We start from the raw sequence: 18,812 nt of genomic DNA on the forward strand, positions 1-18,812 counted from the left end.
AAAACAGAATGTGAAGTATTTTTTTTTTATATACAGAATACAGGAAAGTTTCTGTAAAGTCTAAAACGTTACAATTACTATGTACAGTGGAACTAGCTGTTCTGCTGCAGGGAGGTGGCATATAAACAAAAGAGACAGACAGGTTACGACAAACGATCTGCTACAATAGACAATTTGAGGAACGTCATACCACATGTAGCACTGTACACAGCTTTAAAACATTGAAAAATGCCATCACTGATGTATTTACACAGAATCCCAACACTTTTCCTTATTTGAAATAAAAATAGGATGGACACCAGGAAAAGAACTCGTTTCTCACTGCCCATAATACACAGTAGCTACTTGTAGTGCAACCATAGCAGGGAGGGATGGGAAAAAATAACTGTGGGAAGAAGAGCGCTTCTTTACATTAAATAAAACAATGATATTGTATAGATTTGCTGTATGAAAACTGTATTTCTCTTTTAATATAAAACTATTGTCACTGGCACAAAATAGAACAAGTTTCTGATTATTTTACAACTGCATGGGAACTATCTGTCAGAGAGAGTCCTCGAGTCAGACAGCGGTCGCCCCTCGCTCTGACGCGTCCTGCTCTCACTGCAGTTTTCCTTTTAAAATGAAATGTATAGTACAAATATATGTGCAAATGCCCCTAAAACTTGAGCAAAAAAGAAAAATTAAAAAAAGTTAAACGTTCTTCATATTTCATGCAAACGGCGTGTGAACAGTCTCTGGGCCGACATAGAAAAAATCCCACCTCGGTTTGTACATTTTTGCATTGCAAGAGTCTGAGGGCGCTTTTCCTTACACCAAAGCTCTCTTCCTAAAATTCCTAAGGAACGGAGTTGGACCGCAGCACGGGCACCTGGTGGGGTTTCAGAGAAAGCTTCTCCTCCAAGTCCATGTCTTGTACTAAGGCAGTGTCCCCCCCCTTGGGCTGTTTGGTCGCAAATTCGGTAATGCTGAAAACAAACTGCAGGCAGCCCAACTTGATGTAACTGCCGTGGTGGAGCAGGGCTGTCCCCTCCCAGCCAGCCCCGCTGCCCCCGATTAAGCTGGAGCTGCTGGCTTTGCAGTTACAAGGTTTCCGATGCTGCCCTTGTGCCTGTGAATTCATCACAGCGGCTTCTTCATGCGGCTCCTCTTCTTGTTTTCTGCTTTTATGTCGTTCTGGAAAAGAAAAATAACGTAAGATTCGGGTGGGACGGGTTCAGCTTGATTTAATCAATGGGAGCAATTGCTGAGGTGCCTCAGGGGTAAGATCCTCCAGCCACTAGGCTAATAAAAGGGTAAAAGCAACATCCCCACAGCCCTGGCAGAGACATTTACACATCTATTTTGGCAGCTAAAAACATAGTGGAGAGCAGCAGCTATCTCTGCGGGGGTGGGATGCCTGTAGCACAGCCCAGGTGACTTGTTTCCAGCTTGGGATGTGCTTGGGAAAACTCTCAGTTCAGCTCTGAAGCAGAGTTCATCAGCCAGAGCTGGTATCAGGCAGGAACCTGGAGTTTAACTCCAGCACTGGAGGCAGGAGCAGAGCTAACAGCAGAGCACTCCCTGCAGAGGAAAGTCTTGTGCAACCCAGGCTGAGGCCCCTGAAAAAACTCTCCCTTTTGTAAGAGCTGAACAAACCACTGCAGAACAAGGGGCACCAACAGGGAACCGCTTTGCACCAGTCTCCTGTCCCCCCGTCCATCTCCCCCCCCCAACATCTCCCTGGGGTGTAACATGGTGCTGTCACTGCCTCATCACTCACTTATGACACTCTGCACTTTGGCAACAATACTGCTGGGAGGAGTGGGCGTCATCTTCTCCGAGAAGTCACATGAATACAGAACATTGTCCACAGTTGTCCCATGTTCACTGTAGTTCAACAGCTCGTAATGTTTCGTATTCTGTAAAAGAAAAAGAAAGGGGAGAGGAGGGAATCGACACATCAAGTCAGAAGAGTTTCTGCCCACATACCCCTTTGGAGCACTGAAACACAACCCCTCTCTCCCTGCTGCTGCTGGTGGTTAAATAAGAGCAGTTAAAATGTTGTCCAGCTTCAGAGACCACCAACCCAACCCTTGTGCACGGCTCATGCTCACAGAACAGCCAACTTTCGGCAGGGAAAGAGAGCCAAAGGAGGTCTGAAAAGACAACAGTTCTACTGACTGCAGTTGGACCAATATTATCTTTTGGAAACTGGCATTCAAGCTACTTCAATCAAGGATTCAAGCCCATTCTCACAAGGCCAGCACACCATTTTAACGGGGATACTAGATGCAAATGCAGCACTAGGCCCGTGCCTAGCACAGAGATGCGCTTTGGAAAGCAGACACAAGATGGCAAGAGGGATGCCAGTGTGCTGCTGCAGCAGCCATGAGACAGACTGTCTGGGACTTACAGGCCTTTTGCAGACACTGAAATGCCAGGAGACATTTCAGTGACATTACAGCATTACACAAGCAGCCTCATGCTCAACTGAGCTTTGCAGAGGATGTTGACAGAGAGAAGAAGATATCAGGAATCATCTGAGGGCTGAAGACCTTGTCCCTCAGGGAAGAGAGAGCTTTAGTTGAGTCACAAAAACTCCTCATGCATAAGGGAGTAAATTTTTGAGTAACCTGTGAGGCTGCAGAGACTAAGGCCAAGCACAAGCTGCCAACATCCAGAAGCAGAAAGAGCAGATCGCGTTAAGGAAGGGGAATTTTCCCTCTAGAGACACCACAGACACAGAAGGCCTGCTGGAGTACAGTAGTTCAGTGCCTAGAGCCTGATTTTGGACTGACCACTGTGAGAAGAAGCTTCAACACAGATTTAAGGTCTGGATCCCATTACCAAATGTGTTCTGTAGCTCGTAGTGCACTGGAGGAACAGCCAAAGCTGGCTGTGGTTAATCCTGGATCCTGCTTCAGAAGCTGGTTGACAAATGGTGATATAAAAGACACTATCTTAGCCTGTTTCCAGGCTAAGAAACATCTCCAGCAGCACTTCTATTAGCAGAAGGTGTATTTACATCAAGAAAAAACTAATCTCTGGACTGTAGTTAAGGAGCAACTGCAGACCTCTGTTTATGTTGAGGGCTTAACTGAAATTTTAGTTAAATAATTTCTACAGAGTATGATGGCACGAACACTTTGCACCACCATGACACCTGAAAGCAAGAGACTCAGAGCAGTTCCCTGCTCTGCTCCAGCTGAGACTGCATGTTGACATGTAAAGTTTAACTTGTAACAATGCAGCTGGATCAAAAAGTATCAAACCATTTTTGACTCTTCCTTTCCCTAGCCACCAGCAGTAGCAGTGCTTACTTGTGGTCAGTCTTTGTCCACAGGCAGTTAGCTCAGAGAAATCATGCTGGCAGAGCTCTGTGCTTCAGAAAAGGGTTTGACAGAAAACGCTGACACAGCCTTCACTGGAGTGAAACCATTCACAGCCCTGGCTCCTACTTTGTAGTCCACAAAGGAGCACCACACAAAGACAACCTGCTGCCTGCATCTCCAGCTCCCACTGCCATGCATGCCAAATAATAAAAATATACTTAAAAAAAACCCCACAACACTCAAGCACTCACCTCATCGTAGAATATGCAGGCATGTTTGCCAGACACATAGTTACAGTGACCATAGCTTGTAAGGCACACATCCATATCAGCTCCTGTCAATGGGGAGGACAAAACATTTTCAGTTCATTTCAGAAAAAAAACTGTCAGGCAGCAGAGAACAACAGACAGAATTAAACTTCAATTAGCAAAACAACAGGGGAGCAACTGCCTTTGTCCAGGCTCCCAGGACTGCATGAATAATGCTGCGATAAGCCACAGAACAAAGTTTCAGTGGGGGAAGGGAAGGCAAACAGCTCCATGAAGGCTGAAGAGCATTTCACAGTTACCGGTTCTACCCAGAGCACCGGGAAAATACAAGGAGAATGATGTGAAACCTGCAAGAAAATCTAAACTCTTCTCTCCATCAGCCACTGATCTCCAGGACAGTCAGGTTACAAAGATGCAACCTCACACAGATTCAAGCATGGGGGGTAAATTTCCATCTTTACCGCTAGTGAAGAAGCCCAGTTCAAGCATCCAGTGCAGGACTGTTTTCTTCAGGAATAACACCACCCTGATTCTAAAAGGTCAGGGCAGGAAAAAGCTACTCACCTGTCCCAATGTAGAGGGTTCGATAGCACATATTGACTGCACCCCCCAAGCCCATCAGAGGATAGAACACCGCCCGGGCTTGCACTTCCTTTCTTTGCGCTGCAAGATAAAATGAAATTACTTGAACAATGTTATCAGCTACAAATCCTGCTTGACCCCCGTGTCCCCAGAAAGCACAGATCCTAAGGAAGATGAAGTCAGCTTTGGCCTAAACTCTGGTTCTCAACCCTCGACAAATGTTTGTTCATTAAACATCTTTTTTTGCCAGTCATCAGAGAAAACTGCTCAGTAACCCACACACAAGCCATGCAGCTGGGGGAACATTAATACTGAGGGTACACAATGGAGCCAGACTGAGGAAAACATGAGCCTCCTACCACTAGCTTCTTTCTTAATCTCTTCCACTTTAGGTAATCAAAGACCTGAGTATTGTCAAAGTGCCACTTAAACAAAACAAAACAAAAAAGGTACTGGTGAATTTCACCAACTTAACAGCTGCAATCTCACTTCTAGTGAAGCTGCAAGAAAAAAACCACAGGGGTTGAAGAAGGCTTGTCCAGGGACCACTTGACCACCCCAGTTCCCTGAACAGGGGATTTACCCTCAGATTGGTCCCTATGGCACACTGGACAATGGCTGCTCCAGGGCTGAGCTGGCAGATCAGCTCCCTGGCAGCCAAGCTCAAATCAAACATCCTCACATGCCCACATCAACTGGACAGAAAACCATCTCCTTTGGAACAGACATCAAACTCTGGACCACACAGGCCTCGCCAGGATTTCAGCAGCTGTTTTTAAGGGATAAGCCCCCTTTAAGGCAGAGTTTAGGCCCCTCCTGATACTGCATCTCCATGACAGTTTTACACCAAGAGTGCAAAATCAAGGAACAGAAGGTGAGGATTACAAGAGATTGTTTGCAGAGCGACCTATGTCAAGAACATCAGCCACACCAAGTGGCAACCCTGGATGTGCAGCACTCAATCCAGCTGAGCATCCATGTTACCACCTCTGCCCAGCTGCCCTGCACAAGTCCTTCTGACTATATGGCTCAACAGGGCTCACTAAAGGCTTTGGACCTAAAATTCATCAGCAATGCTAAACAGTCAGCTGGATGCCTCCTTCCTGCCTCAAAATGGTAATGGGTTAAGACAGCATCAATCTGCCTTCTGAAAGGCAGGCTGCTGAAGAATTTCCAGAACTGGTCTGTCGACCAGCACAGGAATGCAGCTCATCTCACAGCCTGGTGCTGTGCCCTACAGCAGTCTTCAGAAGAAGATTGACAAAGCATTTGGAGAATGCTGTGATGCTACAGCAGGCAAGCAGTTTCAGAAGGTTACTGACTGCTAGCAGGCTTCTAAAGGTCTTATCTTGGACATTTACCCCCAAGCCCTAGCAGAATGGGAGCAGAAACCTGCTCCCAGCACAAGGCTGCCCAGCTGGTGCTTGAAAGAGGATTAAATGGGCTGGCAGCATGCAGAGGAACATGAAGCCTTTCTCCTGCAGCTTTAGGTGTTGGTGTGCGGGTAACCACAACCACAAACAAAGCCAATCCAGAACTCTGGAATCTGGAGATTTCCAATAGAAATGAGGGTTGTTTTCCATTATTTGCATCAGTCACATTTAGTGTTTCAGCTTGACAGTGACATTATTCTCAACGTCACACATATATTCTGTGGCCCAGTTCCCACTGTTCATGTACTAGTCTTACAAGCAACTTTTCCAGAAATAGAGAGCAGGAGTTCACATATTTCTCTTGCCCATCTCAAAGTTGAGGACAAAGAAAACCCAACAAACAGCTAAACCTTCCCGACTCTTGCTTATTATATGAAAAAAATCCCACAACTTCACTAAAGATTTCCAGCAGAAAATGTTTTCATTGCTGTAATTTGTAAAATTTTTATTAGAGGGACCTAAAGGAGTGTCTGGCCATTGGGTATCCAGAGTAGGAGAGAGGAAAGAAATGTGAAAGGCAGCAACAGACACACTAGAAGAAGAGGGAGATCTTCAATGAATAGGCAAGGGAGTGCCAAAAAGCTACAGATCAACATAAACCCAACTATTCTGGGGCTGCTCTTACCTTCAGTGTGGTTTCCCACAGGAGATTGCTGATGGGAACTGACACTGCTCACTAGAGACTGAGCTTTGGAAGGAAAGAGCTGATGTATTCTCTGCAAGGCCAGAAACTTGATCAGCTGCTCATCCAGCATATTTATCTCAATCTCTGTTAATAAACAAAAAGCAATTAGTGAGTTATTCATGGAAAGGGTGCAATCTGAGCTGCAGTGGATTTAACTGTCCCACTTTCAAACTTGCCATTTGCTTCAACAGCAGAGACTTGAAAAATGTTGCAATATCAAGAATCTTAAACAGGGGTGATCTATTATTTTATATCATCTCCTGTGAGCAGCATGGGAGGAGAGCACCAATGGTGGCCCCAGAGCTATAAGTGAGGCAGAAAGTCAAAATTTAGGGGAACAAAGACCAGTAAGTTGAAAATCTGCCATTTTGGTTCAGAATCAACAGGTCTGCAGAGGTGGATATGGCAGGCTGGGTACTTGGTGTGAAGCTCCATTATCTAGTTAAAGTCTAACCCTACATTACAGAGGAAAGCAGTAACCACCTTTGAAGCTGATACAGGCTCATTCTCGAGTCATGTGCTTTCATTGCAGGGTCAATGAAACAACAAAGGGCAATTCTGACAACATTATTAACAAGCTTTAGAACAGATCTGTTGCTGATAGCTTTGAGGTATTTATATTTGTAAAGCCCTACAGAGGCCTGCTTTCTGGCAACAAGCAGACTGGCTAACCCCTTCTTGCAAGAGCTTTCTCCATCTCAGCAACTGTTAAAATGGCAAGCAGAAGAAGCAGAGCTCTAACAGCCTTTCCTGATAGTAGAGAGGTAGAGCATGGACTGGCAGGGAAGTCAGGGTTCACCCAAGAAAGCAGGGCCACACTGGCAATGCCAGAAAGGCTGTTCTTCAGATGCAGATGTCTCTAGCAACAGCCTTGCTGCACTACTGGTGATTGTTGTTCAGCAACCTCCACCTCCTCCTGAAGTGGCTCTACTAAGGTTTGGCATTTCTTGCCAAGTGCAACAAAAGGAAAATAATAAAGAAAAAGAGGCAGCCTAGGAGAAAACCAACAGAAGCAGAAATAAATCAGAAAACTAACTGACCCATTAGAGCATCACAACTCAGGTGACATCTTGACTGCAAGATCTATTGTTGCTGGACTTCCCGCCTGCCAGGAACAGCTTTGGATTGCAGTGAGCACCACAACATGGCAGGGCTGCAGGTTTCTGCATGTGAATTCTACCTGGAAAGCAGCCCATGCAATAGCTTTGTGATCCTGCAATAGCTTTGTGATTGTTCCCCAGAAAAGCTTCAGGCAGAAACACTTCATTGGCTTTGCTGCCTTGGCAACGCTACAAGTAGGGAAGCATGTGACATATTTAAGGTAATGTATAGCCAGCCCCACCCTCACCTGACTGCAACCTTTCCTTATCTCTGGAACTTCTCCTCAAGCAGAGACCAGTGCTGGAGGGGAGCAAACACACAGGGCTAGTAGAGACTGACAATGAAGGAAATACTCACCCCCGTCCACGAACGCTTTCAGAGAACTGGTGAGGTCCAACATAGCTGCAGAGTTCGAAGTGAGCGATGAGGGTAGAGTTAAAGCGCTTCCTATGGATAAGGTGCTGGGACTGACCTTACCATCTACAGGGAAAGATGGTGCAGAGAAGATATGTCACTGTGACGTCCATGAGACATGCACCCAGCCCTCTGGCTGCACTCCGTTTCCAAGCTGTTCAGAATGACTAATTTTGCTTACAGTCATGCTTTGAAAAAGGCCTGAATTAGAGTCCATGAGTTTCCTTTCCCTCACAGAAGGACCAGTGTGTGCCTCCTGCACAGAGCCAACTGCCAGCTTCTGCTGCTCACCTCCAGCTGTGGGAGGAATTCTGTACCTTTATAATCCAGCTCCTACTCCCCAGCTGAAGGAGCAGCAATGACAGACTAAGTGGTGTCACACTGCAGGGGCTGGAAAGAGGAGCAACAAGTCCCCAAGAGCTTCCTAACCCTGGTGACAAGTCTGGGGTGCAGTTCACTGTCTAGGAAGATTGTGACAGTCATAAGTAATTTTATTATTTACAAAATAAAATTCTACTGCTTTAGCAGCGACCCTGCAACTGAAAGATGCCACAGCAAATGCCAGAAAACAGAAATCCCTTAATGCGCTGCTGATACCAGATCTTCTCCAGTTAGTTTGCTTAGAAGTAGAACAACCATAAGCCTGAAACTTAGGGTAAAGTAAAATATAAGTCCTTGAATGATAAGTATTTTTGTACTCAATAACAAAATTTGCACACTGTAATTTACGATATGTTATATATCTGCATTGTGTTAGATGGAAAGTCTAAATATTTACACCTTTCCCAAGAGACACTGCTGTAAAATGATGCTTTAATCCACATTTTGTAGAACATGAGTTTTGTGCCAAAAGCAATTATTTAACATCTTAAGCAACTGCAAAATTATGTAGGGTTTGCAGTGCTCTTCAAACCACAAGCAAGTAGTTTTCTATAGTATGGTCTCATTTCCACTAACAAAACCTCTCCCAGCACTGCATTTCTCATCAGGGCACAGTCAAACCAGCAGCCTCAGAGTAACCAAGTTTGTTCATCCATAAGCAAGGAGGCCAAGTACTCTGGGGACTACTTTCAAATATGAGGTAATGCTCATTAAGGAATAATAAAAAAAAATAATAAAAAGGCATTGCCTCTGTTGACTGCAATCACCAGATCTGAACCACTCAATGCCATCCTGCCACTGAGCAGCTAGGAACTGCAAGAGAAGTGACAGACAGCTCTGTCAAGCACTTCTCAGTGACTGCTTCAACCCAGCCTGCACAAAAGGTTTAATAATTTGAGTGTTGAGCTGGTATGGAGTGAGGGAGAAGGTAAATGGTCCAAGCGAAAGCTTATTCTAGCTAAATACGAGTTACGGGCAGTTACTCTGACTTCAATGTCTTTTAACATCTTAGATTTTATGGGTTTTTACTGAAGAATAGGTATTTAGACTTTAATAGCAAGGCTTCTGGGTGCAACTCAGGACAGAGATGATTTATCTTGTCCATAACTCCCCTGTATGAACAGCCTAGCAGACAACAGACAAAGCACACTACAGCTGCCCTAGTCCTCACTTCTCCAACGTCAAGGCTGTGCAGCTGAAGACTTTTTAAATTCACAAGTACTGTTGCTTTCCAGAATCAAACTCATCTACAATCCCGGTTCTCAGAACAGAGCTCCCCTCTCAGGTATAGGCAGATAACAAAAAATATATCCCGTGGCTCCCATGAAGGGCCCTAAGACAGATGAGACTTAAGAAACTTCTCCTAGCTCTCCACAGACATCCCAGTTCCCAGGTAAATGAGGGCACACTGCTGAAGCCCTGAGGTTCAAAAGAATATTTCGCTTTCTCAGCCCCAGGGGGCCAAGATCAGCTGTTGGGCACATACCTGAAGGTGGTGCTGGTGAACAGAATCTGTTTGTGGACCCAACAGCAGAGATGCCATCTCCTGCAGCCTGCGGAGGGGTGAGAGCCCTGGTGGCAGCCAGAGGAGAACCCATCGATCGCAGGTCTGCTGTCAGCGGGGGTCCGATCTGTGTCTGCACATTCTTTCTTTGCAAAGTGCTGGTGGTCTCCAGGCTGGCACAGGAGCTTGATATGGATGAGGACATACTCGTGACTGGCACAGAACCCCTTTGTGCACAAGAAACAGGCCCTGCTACGTTCTCTGTTTTGACAATAGTTCCAACGGTGTGATTCAGAAGTCCACAAGTTGCTGGGGGGGTGAGGGGCCGAGGCCACGTTTGCCGATGAGACAAAACAGGTATCGTGTTCCCAGATCCCATTAGTCTCTGGGAGTCAGTCAACTGTGCTGAAGATTCGGATGAAACACCATAGAAATGAGGACCATTTACTTTAATGTCAGAGGCTGTCGGCCCGTTCGAAGTCCCGCAAGAAGACACTTTCTTGGATTTATCTATACAAGAGCTGCAGTTGACATCTTCCTGTGACAAAGTCTGCTGGGATTGTGAGGAGCTCAAGGAATTCTGTGTGGTAATCCCTGAGGTGCAGGATGACATGGAATAGAGGGAAGGTGTGGGTGCCTTGTCAGCTGCCTGGTAAGGGTTGGCGAGTGAGCCGTCTGCCACAATAACAGGCTTAATATCAGCCTTCTCTGTTTGTTCAGAGTCCCATAGCGAAGTCATCTGCTTAGCAGATAAATGTTTCAATATGCTGCATTGGAGTGCAACAACACTACAGAGCCACTGGGAGGAAGAAGAAAGTGCAGGTTAGCTCCAGGGGCAGACAGCGCTCCAAACCTCAACAGTTACTCCATCCTTCACCCAGCTGGAAGAAATTCAGCTGCCTCACTGTGCTGCTGACCGCTCTGACGCAGCCTGGAACTACACCATCTGCTCTGATGCTCATCTAGAATCAGGAGAAAACTTTGTCCAGAAGTACAAAAGTGCAACCAAAATTAGGTTGATCTCCATGTTGGAGACAGTTCACAGTGGAGCTGAGATTAAAGGAGGGAGAAGGCAGCAGGTGCACTTCCTCACTCCCAAACTTTTCCTTCACTTCACCTGTTAAGTGTTGCAACTCTTCAGCTAGTTACAAACAAACACATCTTTCACTAATCCAGGCTTCTATCCAGACCAAATCCTACAATTTACTCTATGACATGCTGGAAAGAAATGCTGATCTGCCTCACACTATTAGAGAGTCACCTGACAAAGCACCTTTTATTTTGCACAAGGTAGAGGAAGACCAGAAGTTTTATTTGAAGTTTTAGGCTCCTTGCTGAATGTGCACCTGGTCACAGAGAAAAACCCAGAAGGACTCGCTATATGACTGACTGCAAGGCAACATGCCTTTGCATTGTGGAATCTGGCAAGAAGTTTCATACAAATTTAAAACACTCATTTGACCTTGATTTAAAAGTCCAATTCTATCAGCAATAAAAAGCTGCCCAGTGATGACACGTTGTACAAATAAACATGTCAGAGAGCAGCCTTACATAATCAAAGGAAATAAAAATGACATCTAGACAAAAGCCCTCGACTCCATTTTTAAGGCCAGAAGACTATTTCACCACTTCCCTGAAGTGTCAAATGAGGAGTTTTGCATTTTACCTAGAAAGCCAAAAGTTTTAATGGGCAAGGGTGTCAGAGACAAGACAAGCTATCACCTTCAGACATGATTTTGAGACTGGTTTCCTAGACAACTGTTCTGATCATGACTGAAATGGAAGAGGATCTTTGTACCAAAGCAACTACAGAGTCCAAGCATTTGACTTCATTTACCTCCTGTTGTTCTGTCTGGCTGGCTAAGTGCTCAGTGTTCAAAAGGTGCTTCTGCAAGGGTTCCTCAGGGATCCCGTTACAGATCAGCTCGCCATCTCTAATTGCTGCAGGCGTAAGTAACGGGGGTGGAAGCCGGTATTGGGACTTTATAGCATCAGGAACCTACATTGTAGAGAAAGAAAATCACACATGAGAACAATTACTCAAGAATGACTAGTTAAAGAAAGTGCCTAACCAACACTACGCTTCGTGTTTGCTGCTTCCTGACCCAAAGGACCCCTGCAGACAATACATTAGAAGTTTCGAGGACTGAGAACTTTAAATTGATGCAGCTACACTGAAATGAAGTTTCATTCCCTTAGGTCAGGCATGACTTCAGCACAATGTGGTGGCTACGGCATAAAAGAAGTCCTGCAAAAAAGGCCAAGCAAGAAGGGAAACCTGCAATGGCATTTTTCAGGCATCTGGCAGCAAACAGCATTCAGGGTTTAACACAGAACATACGACTGCCCTGATTACAACCATAGGTCCAACCTCAGGAGGTTTTGCTGTGTACTTTCCATGCTTGAGCTAGATTTCTAACAGCTGAGCCTTACAACAGCCTTACAACAGCTGAGCCTTACAAAAGAGCTTCTTTAATCCTAGACCTAGTGAAAAGTAACTGCTTACTCCCAGACCTCTCACCAACACATTCTTTCAGACCCCACCCTCTTCCTGCTGCCCCAAGAGGTTATCCCTACGGGGCCTGCTGGCTTCCCTTCCAAACTGGAATACATACACGGGGATTTTCACCAACACCTACTTGTTGACACATACCTTCAAACCTTTTCTCTTTACTGATTGGAGAACTCTGCGATTCGGAGGATATTTCTTATGGATTCGGTTTAAGAAATCCACTTTGACAACATGCTGAGAAATGGTGTCCTGGAACCGGTCAAATACTCGGCACCGATTACTCAGGGTCAAGTTCTTCTGGTTCAGCTGGGTGATCAGATAATGCCACAGGAGTTAGGGATCTGCAGGTCACTCTAATGTACCCTAAGACTTTCATAACGCCTTGTAGCACTGGCAGTACAGCATCAGCTCAGCTTTAGACTATTTGTTTCCTGCAGCACTAACCATTTCTGATAAAGGGCACATTGCTGTAGATGAACAGAAAACCATTTAGAGGCCAACTAAGCAGCACCAATGCTCTCAGAAGCAGTTTGTCTGGGCACATGGCCTTTGTTTCAGCCCCCTGTTTCCTGAGTATTTAGTCTCAAGTACACAGCTTTTCCACAAATGAAAACTCCCTCTTGGAATGAAAAGTTTTTTTGGGTTAAGCATGCAAAGAATTACTTCCCCTATTTGTAGCACTGTGCTGCTTTGTATCACAGTTCTGGAAGCTCATCTAGATCTTAAGGAGTCCAGTCTGAAAACTAGACAAGCTGTCAGTGAGCCACAATCTGAGCTGTCAGCTTCAGTTACAGGAAGGAGTTCCCCCATCTTTATATTTTATTGCAGATAGCAGCATCATATTCCTTTGGAGAGTGCGTTGCTTGCAGCAGGAGCTTTACAAGCGTTACAGGGAGCAGTAAGAGCTCAGAAGCTGTTTTACATTTGTTGTACTTTGTCCTTTAATGGACCTGCCAGGTTCCACTCCAGCATCCGGTTACCATACTGCAATCATAGTCCTGCTTACCACCACGTGTTCTATGTGATTTGGGCACATCCATCTACCCAGAGGCATGGCAGTAAGCGGTGGCTCCAGACAATCCATGTGGAACAGGAGTGGGCAATAATCACACTGGATTAGAGGTGCCACTCTGCAACTCCTACAATGAGAGAGCCACATCTTATTTCCCAGGCAGAATATAGAGTTTAACTGAACAAGCAGGCAAGCTCAGCTAACTACTTTAGCTTATTTTTCCCCACCAATTTCCCTACATCATGTTACTTTGCATCTAAAATTATGCTCCTTCCACAAGACCCACTCAAGGCAAAAGGATTTGCCCATGCACACAAGGGTTTCTCAGTGTAGACAAGGTCCTCTGGCAGGAAGAGAGGCCCTTGCTGGAAAGCTTTAAGCACCTGTCAGATTCGTATTAGAAACTTTTCAAGCTGTCCTTGTGCATTAGTTCTTAATCTTATGATTAACCTTCATAACCTTGTGATTTAGGTTATCACAATTTTGCTCAGATGTATCTTGTGTGAAGTTGGGACTTTTACTACAAGATATTCTGAAAACAAGTCTAAGGCTCTAGAATGCCACTATATACAATTCCCTAGGCTTTCAAGAGGCCTTTGCTCTATGAAAGTCATCAGCTCCTCTCCACAGAAGCCCACTTAAGTCACCAGTCCAATTTCAAAAACTCACTTTAACTGGGTTCCCAAAATAAAGCTTTTCATTTTCACTGACATTTTGAACTGGGATTTTTATCTGTGCATTTCTTTATGCAGTTGTAAAAATCAGCAGTATTTTGTACTAGTTTTGAGATTTACTATTTCAGCACAATTTTCCTTATTTGCCTTGGGCTTATATCTCAGTAGATTTCTATTTCCTAAAGGTCACCTCCTCACATACTTCCTTCATGAACCATAAATAAACAACTCTGTTTTCTAAACCACCATCACTTCAAAATTTTTCTTAGTAGAAAAACAGTGAGGACAAGATAGCTCACTCTCTTCAGGCTACATTTTTAAACCTTCTACAGACATACAAGGCTGCAGAAGCTACACCTGCGCTTGCCACAGTTAAACATCTGTTATTTAGCAAAGATGATCATTCTCCAATTTGTTTAGAGGACTGTAAGTAATGAAGGAGACTGGAAAAGGGGTCAGATCATCTACTCATTTCAGCAAGAACTTTATTCCTGTGGAGGGTGCAGCTACACTGAACAGCATCCTTGGAAGAGTCAAGTACCTGTTGCATGTGAAGCAGACTTTCACGGGCAAGGGAACCAAACCGTTGTGGTCTAACTCGTGTTGTGCTTTCTTGACATTCTTTCCTGTGGTTTCTTCCTTCCTCCTCCTCTTACTAGTACCTGAAAGTAAATTTTAAAAGGCTCCAGGTTACCGACATGAAATCATCTCAGACAGAGGCAAACAAAAGGTAGAGAGCTGCTTAAGGAACCCCTGTCAGCCACTGAATCTAGGCTTAAGTGGCAGAGGCTGTTTTTAAAGGCAGACATATTTTATACTTCTTCATCTCAGTGACAGCCTATACAGGAGGCTATTGGTGTGTTACTAGATTGCTGTACCATAAATCAAAATCAAGTATGTTGGCAACTGGAATTTTTTTCTTCAGACTGATGATCTAAGGTGTCAACAGCAAGCCTCTACGAAAAGTGCTGATGGAGGCATGGTGTGTAGCAGCAGTGTCCCCACAGCTCACATCTGAAAGGCCACCTGCTGTTGGACAGCTGGAGGAGGACCAGGAGTACATCTGTACCCTCTGCTTTCAACAGTGAGCATCACTGGAGCCACAACTACCAAGGAGTCAAGAGGGAAAAAAGGCAAGATGGGAGGGCTATGCAACTGTGGGCATCTTCATCAACACTAGAGAAGCCACTGCTCACCTGGAAGTGCTGTGGTGCAGGTCAGTTCATTCGGCAACTGGAACTGCGTTGGGTTCCTTTCCATGGCAGCAGCAATAAGAAGCTCAAAGGGTCGCTTCAGCTGGGGCTGCCCACAGTCCATTTCTGCAATGGCAGAGTCATCATCCACGTCAATTATGTCCTCATCGACATCATTCTGCTCTGAGTTGGGGGTCTCGGTGCTGGCATTGGATGTGGGAGTGCCAGGCCGGCTTGCTCTCCTTTCCAAGATCCTGGCATGCGCATTAGCCCTGATGCTGCTGCTAGACCTGTCCAACAGGTCCGCGTCACTGGTGGGGGAGGTGGTCCTTTTCCCAGATTTGTCCACCAATCCATTTACCTGCCCCAGCTCTTTCTTCTGTTCTCGCTTCTGCACGACATGAATAGGCAGGCTTATCATGGAGGCCACAAACAAAGCACATCAACCTTGACAAATATGCAATCAAAGACAAACAGCATCTGAAAAGGCTTGGGCCACTTACTCCTGTGAATGAAGTCATTAAAGCCTTGACCTCACAAAAAACATTTGATTGCAGCGAATGTACAGATGACAAAACAGCTGATGGGGAGAAAATCAGTATCTCTCGCCTTTCAGGACAACCATACTTGAGTTCAGATCAGGACAATGTTTCATCAAATCTAGTCCAAAATACTAGACAAATTGGACAACTTTGTCTACTTTGCTTGCCAACACTGAGAAACTCCACATAGACCATGTATTGTCAATGCCATCCACTAACCCTAGAAGTGCATCCAAACCTATTACAGAATGAGAAGGTCAACTTGAGAATACACACACAACATAGAAACAACAATCTGCTATCCCTTGACAACAGGAATCTCAGAACAAGGTGGACAAGGAGAACTGCAGCTGAGGAAAACAATGTATTGCAATCACCACGAGATCCATTTTGCAGCAGAGGGGGCTGCTGCGGGGCCTAGGACAGGCAACTGTGCACTGCTCCAGTGCCTGACACCACCATCCATATGGATGAACCAGCCCAACTCTAACACTAAAATGGTCTGCAAACAGAGCAAGGTGTTGTCAGGAATTTTTTAATGCAGAAAACTTGGGGTTTTTTCTCTTACCATCTCTCCTCTCTCTATTGATTTCAATACTATTTTTTAAATTGGCAGCCTTCATTTTTACTGTTGGCAGATGGCAGAACATAACAAGGCAATCGTTTCAGGAACAAAAGGCTGAGTACAGAGTTTTCTTCCAATCTGTTTTGGGTGTCACTTCAAGGGAACAGTTGCTAGATAATTTGGTGCAGCTACTAAACCCTCTGCTATGCAGTCTTACATAGTCACAGCAATAAGATGTTTACATTGGGCAAGACAGCTTCCTGGAGAAAGAGCATCAAGGGAAAAAAAAAAGAGACAAGCCACAATCTTGCCCAATCATCTCCTCCCCATCCTGTTCAGCAGCCCAGGAAATCATAACTCACTGTGATTTCACCCTCCGCTGATGTGCAACTGCTGCAAAGTCACACTTCTAAAAAACACACATTAACCAGAATCACAGCCCCGATGCCAAAGCTGCATTAACGCAACTCCTGTTTCTCCTCTAGACAGCTCAGCTCCTCGAGCATGGAAGCCATTCCCATTCTCTTTGTGCCTCCAATCTCCCTGCTTCCCAGAAGGAAAACAGTTTACAAGGCACAGCTTGACAAGAGCATATCAGGCACTTCAGTTCTAGTTCCTCATAGCCAGGTTAAAAATACCAGGAGGGTCTCATAAAGATTCCTTAGTTTTCTTTAAGCTTCATCCTAACAAAGCCCTTCGCAACTGTGAGCACAAAGAGCAACTCTAGTGATAAATATGTACACATTAAGGGGAGAGGAAGGTATAAAACACGGAGTTTACACATTTCAAATGGAGAGTTGGAAGGGCAGGGACCATATCTGTTAGAGAGGCTTTACCTTGCGGCGTACAGTGCAGCGGTGGCACATCCACTCCCCCGGAGGCAGCATTTCCTCGCTGAGCGGAGGGTTGCTACAAGAAAAACACAAAGCAATGCTTTACTCGTATTGCTGGAAGGCTTCTTTGCACGCACACACACACACACACAGCCCAAGCCAGGGCAGCTCTGCAGGTTCTGCTCCCAGGCACTTTCTCCTTTTCTGTATGGTGATGCTCCCCAGTTTTGCTCCCCTGTACATTCGCTTAACAAGACACCTCTAAGAAGGTGCTCTTCCACAACACCCAGCTCATCTCCATGATGCAGCACACTCCACGGGTTCAGAGGAGTGTCTTGGAATTGAACAGCAAAAAGAAACTGAAGATGCACTTGTGTGTAATACATACACCTCCTTCCTAACACCAACACCTCCTTAAATAACTCAATTACTCCATGCAGGACTACACAGATTCCTGTGCAGCAAGCACTATCACGTATTAGGCACTTCCATCCCTTGAAATTGCAAAGTCTAACTGAGCAAGCTGACATGAAATCAACCCACTGCTCCCCACATACTTCATTCCCCAGCACTCTTACTTAATGGTGGAAACCACTTTCTATCTTAAGAAAACCCAAATATTGTGAAGTGTCACCATGTACAGCTTGCCTTGGCTATGAAGCACAAGATGCATCCTACTCATATGGATCTGCACTTACTATAAAAGCTGTATCACATCAAAATGACATTCACATCTTGATGCTAGAAATAAACCAAAGCAAATTAGATGAAGGAGTAAGGAGAACTATTTTGAGGAAGACTTTTCCTCAACTAAAGGCAGAACAGCATATGTTAGATGATGCATTTTTCTTACAGATCCTACTACTAGCTCAAGTACTTTCCAACACCTCTTTTGTTATCATTAAGATTTGTTATTTCAGCAAACTGCTGACTTGCAGGAAAAGTGTACATGCTGTCAAGATAAACAGCTAGTTAGCATACAAACGGGGCTTCAAGATAGAGTTGTGAAAGTTCTGCCTGCTGATATTAGAGAGCTGCAGAGCAAGCGTCCTCTCTTATGCAGAACACTTAATGATGCACCCTCACAGGACCTTGAAACTCCATTTCCCACTAACTGGGAACAGGTTAAAGGATCCAGCTGGAACTGACAGGGTCACAAAGTGACCAAGGAGCTTATAAGACTGTCCCAAGAAGCCATGTGAGCATGGGCAGCCAGGCTGCCATTCACTTTAAGAGTCTCTATACTGTCTGCTGCACATACAGACAAATATCAACCCAAATCCAAGTTAAGCTTTAAGAAGCTCTGTCAGACCAGAAGGAATAGGATGTACACTTGCTGGCCACTAAGAGCTGTGCTTTGCAAAGGGAGAGGCTGTCTTCCTCGAGATTCTTGCTTCTAAGCACAGGGAAATGGCACAGGATCCAGCCCAGGCTCCAAGGCTTGAGCTGTAAAAACAAACATGCTTCCTTTGTTTAAACAGAGTCCCGGCGAGCCTTGCCCTGAGCGCGCCAGCATGCCGGCAGAAAAGCCTCTGCAGGTACCGCAGCCATCCCGGGTCACACTCGATCTTGCAATACTGTGCCTGGAAAACTGAAGGAAGAACACAGCAAGAAACCAAACTGGTAATAACCTCAGCATTTCTGGTGTCAGGCTCCAGGGAATTCAGTAGAGCCAACACATCTGGCAGCCATTTTGAGGAGGAGTGCAGGGTTTCAGAGGCCTCCGTGTTCCAGGCGCTCCAGAAGTGCAGTGCTCTGCATACATGCACAAACATACCTGCAGCTTATGTTTCTCATT

General features: G+C 45.2%; 1 protein-coding gene across 1 annotated transcript in view; it reads right to left on the bottom strand.

Moving 5' to 3' along the window:
• Positions 1-9: 9 nt before the first annotated feature.
• PHF12 (PHD finger protein 12) overlaps positions 10-18,812 on the bottom strand; it is a 32,267-nt gene continuing 13,464 nt past the window's right edge. The window contains exons 3-15 of the mRNA XM_071765367.1: positions 17,018-17,090; positions 15,078-15,465; positions 14,423-14,543; positions 13,202-13,334; positions 12,337-12,501; positions 11,521-11,682; positions 9,666-10,482; positions 7,742-7,864; positions 6,224-6,367; positions 4,148-4,246; positions 3,566-3,648; positions 1,763-1,901; positions 10-1,176 (exon numbers count right to left, since the gene is read on the bottom strand). Of these exons, the coding sequence (XP_071621468.1) occupies positions 839-1,176; positions 1,763-1,901; positions 3,566-3,648; positions 4,148-4,246; positions 6,224-6,367; positions 7,742-7,864; positions 9,666-10,482; positions 11,521-11,682; positions 12,337-12,501; positions 13,202-13,334; positions 14,423-14,543; positions 15,078-15,465; positions 17,018-17,090 (2,785 nt within the window). The 3' untranslated portion in view covers positions 10-838. The remainder of the gene's footprint in view (positions 1,177-1,762; positions 1,902-3,565; positions 3,649-4,147; positions 4,247-6,223; positions 6,368-7,741; positions 7,865-9,665; positions 10,483-11,520; positions 11,683-12,336; positions 12,502-13,201; positions 13,335-14,422; positions 14,544-15,077; positions 15,466-17,017; positions 17,091-18,812) is intronic.

Source organism: Heliangelus exortis, chromosome 21, assembly GCF_036169615.1.
Source record: "Heliangelus exortis chromosome 21, bHelExo1.hap1, whole genome shotgun sequence".
NCBI lineage: Eukaryota > Metazoa > Chordata > Aves > Apodiformes > Trochilidae > Heliangelus > Heliangelus exortis.